General features: G+C 40.2%; 1 protein-coding gene across 1 annotated transcript in view; it reads right to left on the minus strand.

Moving 5' to 3' along the window:
- The window catches only part of Ryr3 (ryanodine receptor 3), a 535270-nt gene that overhangs the window by 141516 nt on the left and 374435 nt on the right, over nt 1-19319 (minus strand). The window contains exon 43 of the mRNA XM_076570297.1: nt 9572-9707. Coding sequence (XP_076426412.1) covers nt 9572-9707 — 136 coding nt within the window. The remainder of the gene's footprint in view (nt 1-9571; nt 9708-19319) is intronic.

A 19319-nucleotide genomic window follows, 5' to 3' on the forward strand; every position in this document is an offset into this window, starting at 1 on the left:
TTCTTAAAACAAACAACTTCTGTTCAAGTCTCACCCCATATCTAACACCCGAAAGCACAACCCGTGCACATCCTGGCAGCAGGGTTTAAAAAGGTCCAAGGTTTAAAAAGAGAATTCTTGTGATAGGTAGGGAAAAGTGGGGATGGGGCGTGAGTGGAGTTTGAGGGAGAGAGTGGGGAGGATGAGTTTGATCAAAACACATTGTGCACAGGTGTGAAATTCTCAAATATTAAATATATTTTTAAAAGAATAGCATGCCACTTCCACCTGATATTCTTGATATATCCCAATACGGTTTACTCACAGGAGAGATATTTCAGTAGAAGCACCAGAAAGACTAACATATCAAGAAACAAATACTTAGACATAGATGAAACATGTGTCACTACTTTCAAACATTTCTAGCCTTTAATTCTTAGCACGTAACATGTACACATGTCCTTTGAAATGTTTGAAATGTTAAGACTCAAAATTGGGGGAAAAACCCCAACCTTATTAATGAAGCTGACCTAAAGACTGTGTTCTGATGCTTTTAGCTCACACTGGAAATGCTTGTGGGTCAGCACATTTTTCTAGTCAGCATGCTGAATTCAGCTCAGCGCATCCCACAGCAATTAGCACCACAGACTTTATGGGATACAGAAGCACCAGAAGCAGAAGTTGAGAAATCAGAGTTGGATATTGAGATTACATCTAAAGTTCATTTGCCCAATTAGCCCCCTTTTAATCCAAATCTCACATCTTCAGAACTTGGCTAATTAGGTTGACTCTGAGAACTGACCCAGGAAGCCATTCTCTGATTATTTTAATTTGGACATATGTGGGGGATGCAAATGTACTTTGCTAGAGGAAGAAACCAGAATCCAACCACTGTGGCTGATTAGACAGGGGACTGAGGAGAAGAATTTGTAAAGGCTTCATGGAGTAGTAGGGATAGAATAATGTGAATGCTTCCTGATAGCTTGTAGCTCAGCGAGTCTGACTGCCAACCAAACCTATTCTCGTGAGGCCAAATGTTGATCTTCAGGGTATTTTTCAAAAGAGGAAGAACATTTTGAGGTAAACTGCTTTTACCCAAGGGCCTACCACAATATTTTTGCTTGAGTTCCAAAATAAGAAATGAGCTTGATAACAGTGTGGATGGTCATATAGTGCCTTCCTTCAAAGGCTCTCAGCTCAGTGTTGATAATGCTGTGACTTTCTTTCCAACATGTCAGAGCAGTTGGATGGAAATAGAAATGATTCACTCCATTTTACACTGGTAAAGATGTCAGACTTCAGGGACAATAATAGAACCTCACCGATTTCCTCTTCAACCTATTACCTTTCGTATGCTCCGTGTTCTAACTACAGTTCTGTTATGAAGTTCGTTTGCCTGGGATGCTTTCTTCCTTTCCATCCTCTTGTCATAAACTCTTGACTTAACTCCATGGAATTCTTCAGGAGTCACTTAAAGCATGAGAGCTCCAGAAATCCGGTCTTCTCAAACACTCTGAACCCTTCTTTGTATCTGCTTTTCTCACCAAACTGCACGTTTTGTAAAGATAGTACTGTATCTGAATGATGCAATCCTGTATGCTCAGGGTTTTGCTAATGTTTGACATACAATAAGTAATCAAAATTAGTTATTATTTACTTATTTTCCAGTACTGAGAATTGAACCCAGGGCCTGTACATGTTAGGCAAATGTTATATGTATATATAATGTATAGCTACCCTGAGCTATACCCTCCCCTACAGAAGAGTTCTTGAATAAATGAATAAACTTCACTCAAGGGAGAGACTTGATTTCAGGGAGAACTCTGCCTATCACTGTATTATCAGACCATTGTCACCTTCCATTTACAAGAGCCCAAAAGAGTTGTGAATTTTATCAGATTTCAATTAGTCTCAGGGGAAAGAGAGATCCCCTAGGAGAAAGATAGAACATGGGGTTCAGCAGGGAATCTAGAAATACCATGTTTAGCTAACAGAGTATCACAAGGTAGGGGTGTGGGCCAAGACCCCAAACATCTTTCTCAATAAATCCTGCTTTTGATATGGCCAGGAGACCTGTATAAATCAAATCATCGCAAGTACTGAAGACATTGCTTCTGGTCTGAGAGGGAGGAGTTAGGGATCTGTGTGTAAACTACTGTGACAGGACAAGAGCAAGTCAGAGAGTCTTAGCTGATTTTCTCATTAATTCAAACTGTTGCTGAGCCTGATATCTTCTAGCCACTGATCTGGGAACAATGGACAAGTATTAAACCAGACAGTAGAGCCTGGATCCCAGAATGAGCCCAGAGGGACAGAACTGTCCTAGCAGATCCATAGACTGACATGAACACTTGCCAGCTGTCTTGTAGATATATAATAAATAAATGCTTGTTATCTCATGACAATAAATATGAATCTGTCTACAGACAGATACAGGAGAGCAGATGTCTATCTTATTTAGGGTTTTTATTGCTGTGACAAAACAACGTGACCAAAAATTAAGTTGGGGACAAAAGGGTTTATTGGCTTTCACTTTCATATCACTGTTCATCACTAAAGAAATGTCAGGAAAGGAACTCCAACAGGGCAGAAACCTGGAGGCAGGAGCTGATGCAGAGGCCATGGAGGGGAGCTGCTTACTAGTTCCTCAGCCTGCTCTCTTCTAGAACCCAGTACCAGCAGCCCGGGGATGGCAGCACCCACAGTGGGCTGGGTCCTCCTTTCAGATGATTTTTAGCTTGTGTTAAGTTGACGTAAAACTATCTAGCACAGTAGAGCCCTAGAATTTGGATCCGACGCCAACGAAGCAGCCTGGGTAGAAGAAGAAAACGGCCTGGAATAGGATGTGGCCAGTAGAGAGGAGAAAAATAAAAGCACGTGGACTTCAGAAATATTTTAGACATGGAATCAACAGAACTCAGTGATAGACAGGTGATGTAGATGAGGGGAAATGCAGCTGTCTGTCTGGTTTGTGTGTCTGAAAAATGGGTGATTGAGGTAAGGAGCTGGGAAATTCTTGGGGAAAGAGTGGGTTTGGTGTTATAATTATTGATGCAAGCTTTAGATTTATGGCACTTAAGGCGCTTCTTAGACCTCTAGTGAAATATAAAATGGGACAGTGTAAGTTTGGGACTTAGGGAAGAGGACAAAGAAGAGCATCAGGATACCTGTGGATCTCAAAGTGAAGGGACAAATGAAGTCCTGCAGGGTGGACTATCCTTCCACTGGCACAGTGGAAGCCTGAGGATCAGGATTTAATCTTAAATTGATGTGCATTTTGACAGAATATATAGCATCTATTTAATATGAAAGTTAATGTGTGATGAGTGCCAGACATATAATATCTTGTAGGAAGAATGTTGGTGAGGCATAGGTTTTAGATATGGTTTTAAAATCCATTTTAGCTTAGATCTCAAGCTTCATTCGCTATTTTTATTATTGAAATGACTGATGAAAGCTACACACATGACATTCTGAACATGTGGGTCTGCTGCCAAGATATTCAGCACTGTCAACAAACACAACAGGGACCTTGGAGGACATCTGCTGCCCGCTGCACTTCATGTGGAAGCAGCAGAGTCAAAGATCTTTTATCCTAGTTTTAAACATGAAATGTCCTGTATGTGATCATGTGTGGAAGCTTGGTTTTAGAACTTTAGAAGGTGAGGTCTAGGTGAAGAAAGAAGGTCACTGAGGCCTTCCCTGGCGCTCCCTTGTTCTTGCCTCCTTCTTGACTTCTCTCTGCTTCTGTTCGTCCAGAGCTGAAGAAGCTCCTCTATCACAGTTTCTTGCCATCACAATGTTCTGCCCAAGGGCATGAGGCCAAGCAACTGTGGACTGATTTCTATAAAATCATGAACCGAAATAAACCTTTCCTCCAGTAAATTGTTTATATCAAATATCTGAGTCATAGACATGCAAAGTGACACACTCATTCTCTCCTTAAAACCCCTCTCTGGGTTGTTTCATTTTGAGTTTTCACAGATAGAGTCATAGTTCCTTGTAAGTCTCTATATAATTCTTGGGGGTGTGTAGTGGGTAGCCATTCCAGCTTTGATCTGGAAGTTCCAACCCCCATTGAGGCTTCGGTAATTGTCACGCCTGCAAGGCGAGGCCAAGGGAGGACCCTGAAGACCTGAGATCCGGATGCACCGGCTCTCTTGGTTCCTGGACCCTGGATGCTGGAGGTAGACCCAGCAGAGTTCTCCAGAGAACACCGCTGGACTGCGCTATACCTTTTCCAGACCCTGTAAAATATCCATTCACTTGTAAGTTACCCCCACAAAATAATCCTCCCTTTTAACTACGTGGAGTGGACTTAATACTTTCACCAATAGGGGTGTCATGATTAACTTCCTTCTCTTTGTCAGGCATAGAGACTCCAAGAGATCCAATGGGAAAATGAGTATGGTGGCACTGGATTTGGAGAGCTCACACACATCTTTTAATCAGTAAGAAAGGGTAACAAAAGTGCTAGGTATGAAACCTTCATTAACCAATCTCAAACATTCTTTGTATCCTACCATCTCTTAACATCCTAGTTTGTAGTGTCTTCTGGATACATAATGACATTGTTTACATTTACCCTTTCACAACCGTCCTTTATTGTTGGTGATAGTTTTAAGAGTTTGTTGGATCTTTCTGGTATCTAACATGGGGCACATATTTCTCCATAGGACCTGGGAAAGCTGGGGTAGAAAAAAGAATGAGAAAAAGAAAAAAAAATAACAACAGATTGGGCTTTCTAGTGAACAGATGCTCACAGTGTACACAGGTGTGACTCTGTGGCATATCGAGTACCCGAGAAGTGGGCAGTTAAGTAGAAACAACAAGGTAAATAAAAATGCCTGTCACAATGCAGGCACCAACTTCCTAGAGCTGGGGTGGTTAAATGCAGCTCCCGGTTAAACGCAGTACTCAGTAGGCACAGGCAGGTGTATCTCTGTGAGTTTGAGAGCAGCCTGGTCTACAAAGCAAGTTCCAGGACAGTCAGTGCTGCTACACAAGAGACACTCTGTCTCGAAAAACCAAAAACAACAACAACAACAACAAAAACCACAGCTCCCAATTATATGCAGCTCTTGGCCAGGCTGGTGGAGCATAAAGCTCAGCTCGGCTCTCATGGACTCAACCCAGGGTGGAGCCAGCTGCCAGCACAAAGCTGTATGTCAAGTTTAAGGTTTGGCTTACCAGTCAGAGAATGCTACAGGTGCTCAGTAAAGCAGGTCCAGTTTAAAAAAAAAAAAAAGAAAGAAAGAAAGGAAAAAAGAAAGAACCCTCCAAACAGGTTACAGTGTGTTTAAAAATGTGCCAAGGTGCTTAAGAAAGAAAAGAAATGGGTATAGACAGTTATAGGAAAAAAAAAATAGTTCAAAAACAGCATGAAAACCAGGAACTAGAGCTGGTTAAGCTTTTAGGCATTAGAGCAGCAGTTCAGCTGGGAGCCATTCAGATGAGGACTCAGAAGTTTCCAGTCTGAGGAAACAGGATCAGCTGAGGAAATGGCAAGGTGAGGTGGCTGTGGCTTGTTCTGCTTCTCTGATCTTCCAGCATTCACCCTAATACCTGGTTCCAGGTTTGTTTTTATTAATAAGACCTGTTAAGATTCGTGTTAAACTCCATCCTCCAAAATCCTTCTCCTCCATCATTCACTTTCATCTACGAAGAACTCCTCTACCCATCATTCACTATCATCATCCACCAAGACCATCACTTACTGTGAACAGCTTCATCATCTACAACACCATCCATCACTATCCACCATCATTCACCATCATACATCATGAACATTCATATCCTATACCATGGTTCTTTATATCACCTTACTCTTTCACTAATGATCAGAGGATCTCTTTGTTGAAAAATGACATGAAAGTAGCCACAGTATCCTTTTAAACTATCTTTAGATAGTAAGGATTTACATAGTGCTTTGAAGTCTCAAAAAATCTATTAGTCTCCCAGTTTCAAAAGCTACAGTCCTTGCAGAGAACATGATAAATAGTGGTAAATAACACAGCTGTAGGCCTTACTGTATTTTGCAACACCATGATAACTAAGTTTTCTGTTGATTATTTCATCTGTACCTTAAAATAACTCTGAGATATGTGTTATCATTTTTGCTTCGTTATATGTTAACAAGGCGGAGGTTGGAAAGTCTCATTAACTTGTTTAAATTTACATAGCCAGTTTTTTATTTTGAACTCTGGATGTTCTATTTTCCATCCTGAAGTCTCCCATATAAATATGACTGAGACATTCTTTGTCTTCTAGGTATTCAAAACTATTACTTTAAAAAAAATTCCATATAACTATCTTTGTACAATCCCCTGAGACCATCTAAAATATTACAGCTACAAGTTGTCTGCAGATATATGCAATTTCTATCTGTTGTCTGATTGATCTCTTATCCTAATAGTCAAATTTAGGGGCATCTCTAAGTATTACACACAGTAAAATCAGTATTATTTGACCTAAAATAAATTTACTGTGATCTACACTAAGCCATTTTCTTCTTTTATCCTGACTTCTTTCTTCCCTACCTTCAAATCTCTCACTGAAGAATTTCAGTTTAGTACTTTGGCTTTTAACACAGTCACATCTGTTCATCTGTCCATCTATCCATCCATCATCATCATCATCATCACCACCACCACCACCACCATTACCACCACCACTACCAGCAATTCTTTCTCTGTAATCTCTATCTGCTATATAGTAAATCTCAAATGTATTTCCTCCCATCCATCCCCATCTTCACCATTATAATTCATTCCAACCTGAGCACAGAACTTGTCAGTAGTATCTGTCACTCTGTCTCCTGTTAAGGTTTCCCAGTTCTCTACCCAGAAGATTGATACTAAACTTTTCAGATTGGCATTTATGTTCTCCGTGTTACAACCATTCACCTACCTTTCAAACCTCATCTACTGCCTCATTCACACAGCCAGCCTCTGGATTGACAGATCACTGTTTACTGAGAACAGTGTGCTTTAGCCTCTAGGCCATGTACATGCCGCTCTCTGATTGGATAACCTCTCCTGCATCTGTTTCTAGAAACCTGACACTTTAGGTTCATCTCTAACATGGCCTCCTGTATAGCATCTTTTCTGATTATCTCAAAGGGACAAGTTTATCCTCTCAAAGTTCTTGAGTGCTCCCTCCTTGCCTTACCCCATTTATTTATTTTTTAAAATAGTGATCTCTGTGTACATATACTCTCCTTTGAAAGACAATAAATTCTTTTAAAGCAGAAGCTGGCGTACTTTGCCTAAAACAAATACAGTACTTGTCTTCTAGAGATATCCTAAATATTAAAGCTCATAAATGTATCCAATTTACTAGAACTTGTTGCATTATGAAAGTGTACTAAAGAGATATTGCTAAAAAGATACAAACAGCACGAAGATAAGAGGGACAGACCACACATTTTGGTCCAGAGTTTAGTTCATTATGTTTGTACCTAATCAGCAAAAGTTAAGTGTTGGAATTCATGTAATCTACTGCTGTGGATATCATTCTATATAAATAAAACACTGATGGCCAGTGACCAGGCAAAAAATAGGTTGCCAGGCAGGAAGTAGGTGGGACAAGGAGAGAGGAGAATTCTGGGAAGCGGAAGGCTGAGGGGAGAGACACTGCAGCCACCGCCAGGACAAGCAGCATGTGAAGACGCTGGGAAGCCACTAGCCACGTGGCAAGGTATAGATTTATAAAAATGGGTTAATTTAAGATAAAAGAACAGTTAGCAAGAAGCCTGCCACGGCCATACAGTTTATAAGTGATATAAGCATCTGAGTGATTATTTTATACGTGGATTGTGGGACTGCGGGGTTTGGTGGAACCCGGAGAGAAGCTCTCCAGCAACAATCTACAGAGAATCATAGCCAGTGGATACTTTCAAACTGATAGTTATACTGAAGGATTTATAAAATTCTTGATCTTGACTATGAAGGAGGATAAGATGAAAAATTCAACCTATTTGCATCCAGTTAATCTGTCATGCAATCTATGTACATAAAAATAAATTTAAAAAGATTGTTCTTTTCTTTTTACGTGTGTGTGTGTGTGTGTGTGTGTGTGTGTGTGTGTGAGAGAGAGAGAGAGAGAGAGAGAGAGAGAGAGAGAGAGAGAGAGAGAGAGAGAGAAGGAAGGAGGGAGGGAGAGAGAGATATTGAGAATATACATATATACATGCGTGTACAGTCATGTGTGTGGATACCCTTGGGGGATGCAAGAGGGTGTCAAATCCCCTGGAGCTAGAGTTATAGGTGGTCATGAGCTGCCTGATGTGGGTGATGGGTACTGAACCTATAGTCCCCTGCAAGAACAGTATGCACTCTTTATGGCTGAGGATTCTCTCCAGTCCTTGACATTTTAGAACAATTAGTTATTTATTTTATGTGCATGGATATTTAGTCTGCATGTATGTCTCTGTACTGCACACACGCTTGGTATCCACAGAGGCCAGAAGAGGAGGTTGAATACCCCAGGAGTGGAGCTGCCATGTGGGTGTTGAGAATTGAATCCCAGTTCTCCGAAAGAGCAGCTAGTGCCCTTAACCACTGAGCCATCTCTCCAGCCTCAGACCTTGAATTCTTAAAATTTTCCTTTCCCCATTCCCCTTCCTCTCTCTCTCCTTTCTTTCTCCATCTTTCTACTCTCCTGATATACTAATTAATTCTTTGTTAATTCGGAATATGATTATTTGGACACAAAGTAAAACAGATTGTTCGAGGATATACCAAATCTGGTCTTTAGAGAAGAAAATCATTGAGCAAGGCTAAGAAGAAGCTTTGGTGGAGAAGTGTGGATCTAGTTGCTAGAGCAGAGAAATGTAGCTGTAGTGCGAATACAAGTGAATTAGTGCTGTCACAAAAATATATTGGTTGACAATCTACTTTTCAAGAAAGTAGTCCACTTGTCTTATATAATGTTCATTCATTATCCTGGTGTGATGAAGGGGTTTTGATAGAATGGGAATTCATTACAAGTAGAAGATGACTTGTACTGAGAGTAATAATATTTTACCTGTTGGGAATTGAGCTTCCTTTAATAGCTATTCACTTATTTTTGTACTTTTGATCCACTCATGCATCCATTCATCCTCTCACCCACTCATAGACCAGTCTAGAGTCCTGGAGGTGCATACTCATTAACTCTGTAAAACAGGTGAGGTGATAGGAGAAGAGGTACAGAGAGAAGGCAAGTCCAAGCTCATGCAGCAAGTTTCTTGCTGTATCTGTCACTAGATTCTCTTGATGCTTGTCTGGCCTGTTCCTTCTTGGGAGGTGGTTTTTTGTTTGTTTGTTTGTTTCTGAGACAGGGTTTCTCTGTGTAGCTTTGGAGCCTGTCCTGGAACTCACTCTGTAGACCAGGCTGGCCTCGAACTCACAGCGATCCACCTGCCTCCTGAGTGCTGGGATTAAAGGTGTGAGCCACCACCACCAGGCCTTGGGAGTTCTCTTGCCAGTTGCCAACCATCTTTATAATCTTTTATATTGACTGACAAAAAGCAGTGAAATGATGCCCTTTTTGTCTATAAAGCCATAATTAATAGTTATTCTATGCTGAGCATGGAGCACATGGGACTCACTGTTCACGAAGACGGCGAACCTCAGGAAGGACAGGTAACGTTCCCCTTCAATGGGGTTCCAGCCAACGTCAGGGTATCCTTTGGCCAGAAGCATGGGGCAGCTCTGAAGGCCACAACCCGCCAAGTAGGTTACCACCTGCCAAGAACAGTACAAAAGTGAATGTCCATGTACACCCAGTAGGATGACTGCTACATTAAAAAATGCAAATAAACAGAAAATAAAAAGAAAAAAAGTTTCAATAAAGAAAACTTGGATTCCCTTGAGTAAGCCCTGGTGAAAAGTATGGAAACTAGCCACCATGGAAAACAGGACAGTTGTTTTTTAAAAAATAATAAAAAAAATAGGATTACCATATGATCCAGAAATTTCATTCCTGGCTCTACACACAAACTTACAAATAAGGTCTTGAAAGATGTACAATCCAAATTCCGAGCAACATTGTTCCTAACTACTAAAAATATAGAAGCAACCTAAGTATCTCTCAAAGGATAATTGGGTAAGAAAAATATGGCATATGCAGATAATACACTCTAATCAGCCTTAGAGAGGAAGGGACTTCTTATAGGCTAGGTCCACATATTGGGTGATCCTTGAGGATACATTAAGTGAAATAAGTCAGCCATGCAAAGCAAATACTGTGTGGCTTTAACACATATGAGATAGCAAGAGCAGTCAAAACCACAGAGGCAGAAAGAAAAATGGTAATTGCCAGGGCCTGCAGGGTGGAAGGAATAGGGAGTTACTGCTAAATGGGCAGAGTTTTGCCTGATGAAATGGAAGGAGCTATGGAGATGAACGTAGTACTGGTCATGAAATATCATCAAAGGCTTCAGTGACTCTGAACTGTACACTTGAAAATGGTGAGGAGAGGAAATTTTGTGCATTTTATCACAATAAAAATAGAAAATCCCCATGCATTTAAGGCCAAGAGGTATGCTAAAATGCCTCTTAAGAGCCATGAGAGCTGCATTTCTAGGAACTGGACGTTCCTTTTTCCTAGAAGCTCGAGAGAGCCTGGATATTTTTAAACTTCCGCTGCCACGTAACTATACACTTTTTCTTATTTGGGCCCTTTTGCTCTAGAAACAGGATCAAGGGTCCAAGTGCAGCACAGACTCCCCTCCCCCAAATTCTTTTTGGGGTATTTAATTTAGTAGATTTGGAACCAGAACCTCCAGTCCACATTTTCTTGCAAGTAATCAACAAGATTATGATCAGGTTCCAGGTTTCTCCAACTCCAGAAAAAAGAAATTGACAAGTGTGTGAGCTGGTGTGGTGGCACATGCCTACAATCTCCGCACTCTGGAGTGGGAGGCAGAAGGATCAGGAACTCAAGGTACACAGAGAGCGTGAAGGTAGCTTAGTCCTACATGAGGTCTTGCTTTTTAAGTTTTTTATTATTTATTTATTTTTAGGCCAAATAGTCTATTTGTAAGCATATAAGCATTTGGAAAGTTACAGAGACACAAGAGAGCCCCTTGTGGCACCAAGGCTGGCCGTGTTCCCTTGACCATGGTGATACATGGTCTTTGAGTGGCACTTGGGTAATCAGGGGTCCTGACTCAAGCGCTTAATCAACAACAGCCATTTAACGTCAAAGGCCAAGATGCTAAGGTTGGGATGGCCAAAAAGAGGCAAGACAAAAATTAGATTGACAGTGGTCTCTTTGCTTCTAGACTGCCAGACACAGATCGTGAATCTCAGGCTGTAAACTCAAAAGACTCAGATTTTACCTACTTTCATCAGAAATCAAGGACAAATACCAGCAAACCAACCGCTACTTAAGATTGAATTGTTACTCTGTTTTTGACTTTGGTATTTTGTGTATATGTAGAGAAGAAGAAAATTTTGCTAACTGTCATAACAGTGTGTGTGTGTGTGTGTGTGTGTGTGTGTGTGTGTAATGTGTGTGTGAGTGTGGTGTGTGTCATGTGTATGTGGTATGTGATGGGGTTGGGGTATGTGTGTATGTGTGTGTGGTGGCAGTGGTGTGTGCGTTGTGTATGTGATGTATGGCATGTGCATGTGTGTGATGTGTGTGTGTGTGTGGTGGTAGTGTGTGATGTATGTGTGTGGTGGTGGTGGTGGTGGTGGTGGCGGTGGCGGCGGCGGCGGCGGCAGCAGTGTGCGTGTGTGTGTGTGTGTGTGTGTGTGTGTGTGTGTTGTGTATATGTGCATGTGTAAGGCACACAGGTATAAAGAGGCCTGTGTGAGGGAAGAGAGAGAGCAGAGATGGAAGAAGAGGGGACCAGAGGAGAAGGCAATGGAATATACATGTCATGAAAGCAGGATGGGTAACTATTTGGGAGGGGGAAGGAGATGAGCAAGAGGGGGACAAAAAAGAACAAATACAATCACACACAAACACACACACAAAATGACACATTTCTTTATATGGTAACAAAAGAAAATTAATTAAAATAAAGATCCTTTTCCCGACTTTGGCTTTTACCTTAGTGATATATTAGGGATTTAATTAGATTCAACAGCAATGCTTACTGATTTGACAAAGTGATTAAAATTTTACTTATATTTTGTCCTTTCCTAAAATATTATCACTTAAAAAATCTCCTGGATGTTGCAAAAGATCCCAAAGAACTAAATGAAATGAGTAACTCAAAGACCTCTGCTAATTGTTTCATCCTGAATTTATACACTGAAACTCTAAGCTCCAGCATATCAGAATGTCATTGTGATATGCTGGAGGAAGGGCCTGTGAAGAAGACACTAAGTGGAAAGGGGTCTTCTAGGGTGGTGTCCTTATCAAAGGGAGAAACACAGCTCTGCAAAGATACAACAGGGATGCTTCTGCAGAAGACAGTTCCTGTGGGACACAACAAGGAGGTAGCCATCTGTAAACCAGGAAAGGAGCCTCAGGGGAATGGAAAGCTGACAGCCCTTGGCCTTGGCTTCCCAGACTGGAGAACTGAGACATTTCACTTCTGATATTTAAGTCACCCTATCTGTGGGCATGTGTTCCAGAGGCCCTAGAAGATAAGTGTGGTGGTAATCTAATTGTATTGAAATATTATTTTGATTTGTACTGAAATATTAATTTGATTGTATGTTAATAAATAAAGTTGTCTGGGGGTCAGAGCTATTAGAGCCATAGCAAGAGTGTGGCGGTGGTGGCACACGCCTTTAATCCCATAGATATCTGTGTGTTCAGGGTCAGAGCTATTAGAGCCATAGCAAGAGTGTGGCGGTGGTGGCACACGCCTTTAATCCCATAAGATCTCTGTGTGTTCAGTGATACAGCCAGCATTGGAGACATATGCCTTTAAGACCTAGGGGGCTGTACATTCAGACAGTGACGAGGCAGTCATGTGTTTGGGTTTACAACCAATGAGAAGGCAGAACAACATACTTTAAAAATACGAACCGAGAGGAAGTAGGTCTCTTTTCGCGAAGCTGGGACAGCAGGAGGAAGGGTGAGATTTTAGCTCTGAGCTCTGACCTCTCGGCTTTCTCTTTTACATTGTTTCTGTGTTTCTTATTTAATAAGACGGTTGGTTACATCTACATCTGGCGCCCAACGTGACAAGAATCCATTAAAAACTGCTTGGCTTGGTGGCAGGTCCGCTTTCCCGCAAGGGCGGCAGGCGGCCCGCGGCGGCGGCGGCGGCGTTGGCGGCAGCGGCGGCACATGGCGGCCGGCGGCGATCGGCTTCTTAGTCCGAGCTGCTGGCGTCCTAGTCCGGGTAGCAACTTCTAGCCCGGGCCTAGGTCTGTGAGCAGCTTGCCTAAAGCCGGTGCTACAAACAACTCAGACCTGCCCTGCCGAACAAGGCCCTGCCTGTAAAGCCAACGCACGTGGTCGGAGCTTAAGGAAGCCAGACCCAAGCCTTGACTCGGCACAAGAGGGAACACGTGGCTGCATTTAAGCTTTAGCCGGCTACGCTTTCTTGTGCGTTCTCTCTTTCCTCTCTCTCTCTCTCTCTCTCTCTCTCTCTCTCTCTCTCTCTCTCTCTCTGGATTTACACCTGGGACACTAGGTGGCTGCTTTGAAAATCCCCTCGGATTTCTACTGTTCTACGCAGATTTGGTAAGTCATAATATATCAGATATTTTAAAGGAAACTATCTAAAAGAGAATTTTTTTCCACATTAAAAAACAAATGGGTTTTATGTGTACATTGGAAGAAAATTGGTTTTTGTTCGAAATTTTAGGCAGTCTGGCAATGGAACAACTATATAATATTAGTATTGGTGGAATTATGCACCTCATCACTATAATAATCCACATTTTAATATTTAAAAAGATAGTCAATTTAAGTGCCAGGATAACAGCGTTAGAAGAACTTGTTAAACCTGTAAAAATTCAGACAGAAGAAATTAACAGTGAAGTTGTTTCAAGTCGGGATCATAAGGTTGCAGAAAGAAAGCCTGTTTTCACACAGTCACCCTTAATTTATCCTGTAACAGTACAGCAGATGCCTGATCAAATGGCTACACAAAATACTTGGGCTCCAATTGAAATGTTGGATTTAAAAAGGTTTAAGGAGGCAATAGTATCTTATGGCATGCATTCCCCATATGTAAAGCAAATGTTAAACACTTGGTCAACATATAATAGGATAGTACCACAGGACTGGCGGGACCTCGCACAAGGTGTTCTGGAACCCAGCCAGAGACTTCAATTTCTGACTTGGTTTAAGGAGGAGGCTAAAAACATAGAAAAACAATGGAGGGATAAAGGAGTACAAGTTTGCCAGGATCAGCTTATGGGCACAAGCACAATGTTTATATGATGTCCAAACCCTAATTTTATGTCGAACGGCAGCCTTGAATGCATGGGACAAAGTTGAGGAACCAGGAAAAAAATCTGAGTCATTTACAAAGGTGAAGCAAGGCCCAAAAGAGTCTTTTACAGATTTTTTACAAAGACTGGCTTCAGCAGTAAAGAGAACGGTCTCGGATTCAGAAGCTGGTAAGGCAATAATTGAATCTTTGGCCTTTGAGAATGCGAATGCAGCATGCAAAAGAATAATCAGGCCATTAAGGGCAAGATCTGCACCTATGGAAGATTGGATTAGAGAAACAATTAATGTTGAAGCTGATGAGCATGATGATACATGGGTAGGAGAAGTAATTTCAAAAGGTTTGAGGAGTGTTAGATGTTTTGGATGTGGAAAGCAAGGACATTTGAAAAGGGACTGTAGACAGGTCATTTCCAGAAACAATGTTTCTTCAAGGAACAATGGCAACAGAATGCCCCTTCCTTCTGGAGTATGCAGAAGGTGTGGTAAGGGAAAACACTGGACCAACGAATGTAGATCAACAAAGGACAGACAGGGTAATCCTTTGCCTCAGTCTTCGGGAAACTCCCAGAGGGGCCTCAGGCAGGCCCCCAGTGCAAATCCAGTTCAAACCTTTCCGGCAGCCATAGAGGAAATGCCTGCTCTGGAGAGCGATTAAATAACCAAATGCCTATTGGAATAAATCATGCTGGTCAGAATGATGAAACAGAGAGAATAGAAAATTCAGGAGAAAACATAAAGAAAATTTTTTGGCAAACTTCTATTAATGAACAAAGACCAAAATTAACGATAAAAATAAATGGTGTTTTGTTGTCTGGTCTGGTAGACACAGGTGCGGACGTTACCATAATTGCACCAGAATTTTGGCATCCAACTTGGCCTCTTCAGGAGGTAAACGTTCAACTGTTAGGAATTGGGACATTATCTCAGGTGAAACAGAGTGCAAGATGGCTCGAATGTATAGGTCCAGAAGGACAGAGAGGAAAATTAAAACCATATGTGGCTAACATAACTATGAACCTGTGGGGTCGAGACTTGTTGCAACAATGGAATACTCAGATTAACATCCCTCCAATCTCAGAAACAAATCATAAACTAGCACATGTTACTGAGAGAAATATTAGAAGATATTGTTCTAATGAGTGGTCACCAGCCATCCATATTATACAAGAACAGGGCACAATAACTGATGATCTTCCAAAGACACCAACAGCTCTACCTTTAAAATGGTTAACAGACAAGCCTGTATGGGTCCAGCAATGGCCTTTAACAACAGAGAAACTCCAGGCTTTAGAAGAGCTGGTAAAAGAACAGTTAAATGCTCAGCATATTGAAGAATCAACCAGCCCTTGGAATTCTCCTGTATTTGTTATTAAAAAGAAATCTGGTAAATGGAGAATGGTAACAGACCTTAGGGCAATTAACAAAGTAATTCAGCCAATGGGTTCTCTACAATCTGGGATGCCTTTGCCTACTCTGTTACCAAAAGGATGGCCTCTCATAGTTATTGATTTAAAAGACTGTTTCTTTTCAATACCCTTACAAGAAAAAGACAGAGAAAGATTTGCTTTTACAGTGCCTACTTATAATAATTCTCAACCGGTTAAAAGATTTCAATGGAGGGTCCTCCCACAGGGAATGTTGAATAGCCCAACTCTGTGCCAATATTTTGTACAACAGCCATTGGAAGTGATACGTAAAAAGTTTCCTAAATCTATAATTTATCATTATATGGACGATATTTTACTAGCTGACTCAAATGCAGATACTTTAGAAATAATGTTTGAAGAAGTAAAGAAAATTTTGCCTCGCTGGGGATTACAAATTGCTCCTGAAAAGATACAAAGAGGAGATTCTATTAATTATTTAGGATATAAAATAGAGCTACAAAAAATTAGACCCCAAAAGGTGCAAATTCGGAGAGATAGACTACAGACTCTTAATGACTTTCAAAGATTATTTGGAGATATTTCTCATCTACGAACTATTGTTGGGGTAAAAAATGATGAACTGACTAATTTGTTCAAAACCTTAGAAGGTGACAAGGACTTAAATAGTCCAAGAGAATTATCACCTGAAGCTGAGAAAGAATTAGCATTGGTAGAAAAGAAAGTGCATGAAGGACACGTGAATCGTATTGATCCAAAGCTGGATTGCATTTTGGTTATCTTACCTTCTAGGCGTTCTCCTACTGGAATATTAATGCAGAGGGAAGATATTATATTGGAATGGATATTTTTACCAAATAAACCAAATAAAAAATTAAAAACTTATGTGGAAAAAATCTCTGACTTGATTTACAAAGGAAAATTGAGACTTCGTCAATTAGCAGGCATAGACCCAGCAGAAATTGTCGTACCATTAACTAAGGAGGACATTGAAAAATTATGGACAGAAAGTGAACCTTGGCAAAGAGCTTGCAGTAATTTTTTGGGAGAAATTAACAGCAAATATCCCAAAAGCAATAGAATTGATCTTATAAAGAGAGCTGAATGGATCTTGCCTCGAATTGTACGGCAAAAACCCATATCTGGAGTTCGTACATTTTATACAGATGCCAACAAAGAAGGAAAGGCAGGTTACAAATCAGAAAATTTAAGTAAAGTGGTTCAAAGTCCGTATAATTCAGTGCAAAAATCAGAATTGTATGCTATTCTGTTGGTATTAATGGATTTTTCAGAACCTCTCAACATAGTAACTGACTCTCAGTATGCTGAAAGAGTGGTGTTACATATTGAGACTGCAGAATTTATCCCTGATGCTTCAGAATTAACTTCACTATTTATTCAATTACAAGATACAATCAGGAAAAGGAATCATCCTTTATATATAACTCACATTCGATCCCATACTGGTCTGCCAGGCCCTCTAGCACAAGGCAATGAAGAGATTGATAAATTATTGATAGGAAATGTGCTGGAGGCCTCAGAATTTCATAAAAAACATCACGTTAATAGTAAAGGTTTAAAAAAGGATTTTTCCATAACCTGGCAACAAGCCAAAGAAATAATAAAGAAATGTCCTACTTGTTCCTTCTACAATCAGACGCCATTACCAGCAGGATGTAACCCAAAGAGTACTCAGAGAAATGAAATCTGGCAGATGGATGTGTTTCACTTTGCAGAATTTGGAAAATTGAAATATGTACACCACACTATCGATACTTATTCAGGATTTCAATGGGCAACTGCTTTGAGTTCTGAAAAAGCTGATTCTGTAATCACTCATTTGCTAGAAGTTATGGCCATCATGGGTATACCTGCACAAATCAAAACTGACAATGCTCCATCATATGTCTCTGTTAAAATGAAACAGTTTTTTGCTTATTACAATATAAAGCATATTACAGGCATACCACATAATCCTACAGGTCAAGCAGTTATAGAAAGATCAAACAGAACTCTAAAGGATATGCTAAATAAACAGAAATGGGTAACAAAAACCCCCAGAAATAGACTGCATAATGCTCTTCTAACTTTGAATTTTCTGAATGCCAATGAGAAAGGAACAACAGCTGCAGAGAGACATTGGATAATAGAAAAAACTACAGAATTAAATCAGCCTATATACTTTAAGGATGTGCTGACCTCAGAATGGAAACCAGGGTATGTATTACATTGGGGACGTGGTTTTGCTTTTGTTTCTACAGGAGAAGATAAGCTGTGGGTACCATCAAAATTGATAAAGGTTCGATTTGAACAAGAGAGACCTCTTAATTAGAGGAGGTGATAGTTCATCAACCAGCATGAACATCCAATTTAAACTAACTTGTATCAATAAAACATGCCTTTTCATTTCATCAGATAATAACTTGCCAAAAAGGAACATCCCCAAAATTAGTCTTGGGGAAAAGTTTTTGTTTTTGTCTTTTAGGAGAATGAAGGTTAAGGAATCTGAAGAACACTGGACAAATGAGACAACTGAAGAAAAGGGACAAATCATCTATCCCAAGAAACAGAGTGAAACGGTGTATGGGTATATATTATCTAAAAAAAAAAATTTTATGTCTTCCTAAATGTTTGTTTCTGCTTTTCTCTAAAGATTTAACACTATTGGTCTTCTAACAGTCCCAGTTCAATTAAAATTTAAAGCTGACTTTGGAGTTGGAGAATGGCTCTCTCCTTCTTTAAAATCAAGCATGTTGTTAAAGGGAAAATGCAAACTCCCTGTATCATGCCAGAATAAGAGCCATCTTCTGCTATGGTACAGGACAAAAGCAAAATTAATTAAGGGACTATTCTATTACTAATCTCAACTCTTTGATTCTATTCTGATTCTTTAAACTTTTCTCAAAGTATAAATTTTATATCAAAATTTACAAGATTAATATATATATATATATATATATATATATATACATTTTAAACTTTGTTAAGATATGAATGGTCACATAGAGTACTAACTAATTCTAGAAAAAAGGCTAGCTGCATATATATGTTTTTGTGTTCGAGTCTCTTATCAGTTTTCTGCAGGAAATCACGGCCAGGCCTAATATCAACTGAAGTCTCCAGAAAGAAGATGGGGCCCCACAACAACAATTCCACGTGGACAATAATAATATCATTAAGCTGACAAACATCATCCACAGATCAGCTTTGAACTACAAGGTGCTCAGAGCAATTTTGAGATGACTAGCTGAGATGATCCAGTCTCAAAGACTACTTGAATAAGGACTTGAGATAAACCCTGAACTTTGGCATTATACACAGACTGGATAGTGAAGGATATAGTTACCTCTCTTAGAATTTGACAATTAACCTAAAATTTTTCTTTCAGGATAAAGAAAACTTCGCCCATACCCAGCAGGAAGCAATTTTAAGAATACGACGCCCACATTCCCAAAGAGGTGGTGTGGGGCAGGTGGTTTTTTGGTCTTTTTAATGGGTTTTGGGTCTGGGATAATTTTCAGTATTTAGGGGGGTTGGTTACAAGTTATTGTCAAGGGTTAGGAAAAAGGCTAAGCAAAGGAGATTAGATTTAAGGTTATT

This window comes from Peromyscus maniculatus, chromosome 4 (genome assembly GCF_049852395.1).
Source record: "Peromyscus maniculatus bairdii isolate BWxNUB_F1_BW_parent chromosome 4, HU_Pman_BW_mat_3.1, whole genome shotgun sequence".
In the NCBI taxonomy this organism is placed as follows: domain Eukaryota; kingdom Metazoa; phylum Chordata; class Mammalia; order Rodentia; family Cricetidae; genus Peromyscus; species Peromyscus maniculatus.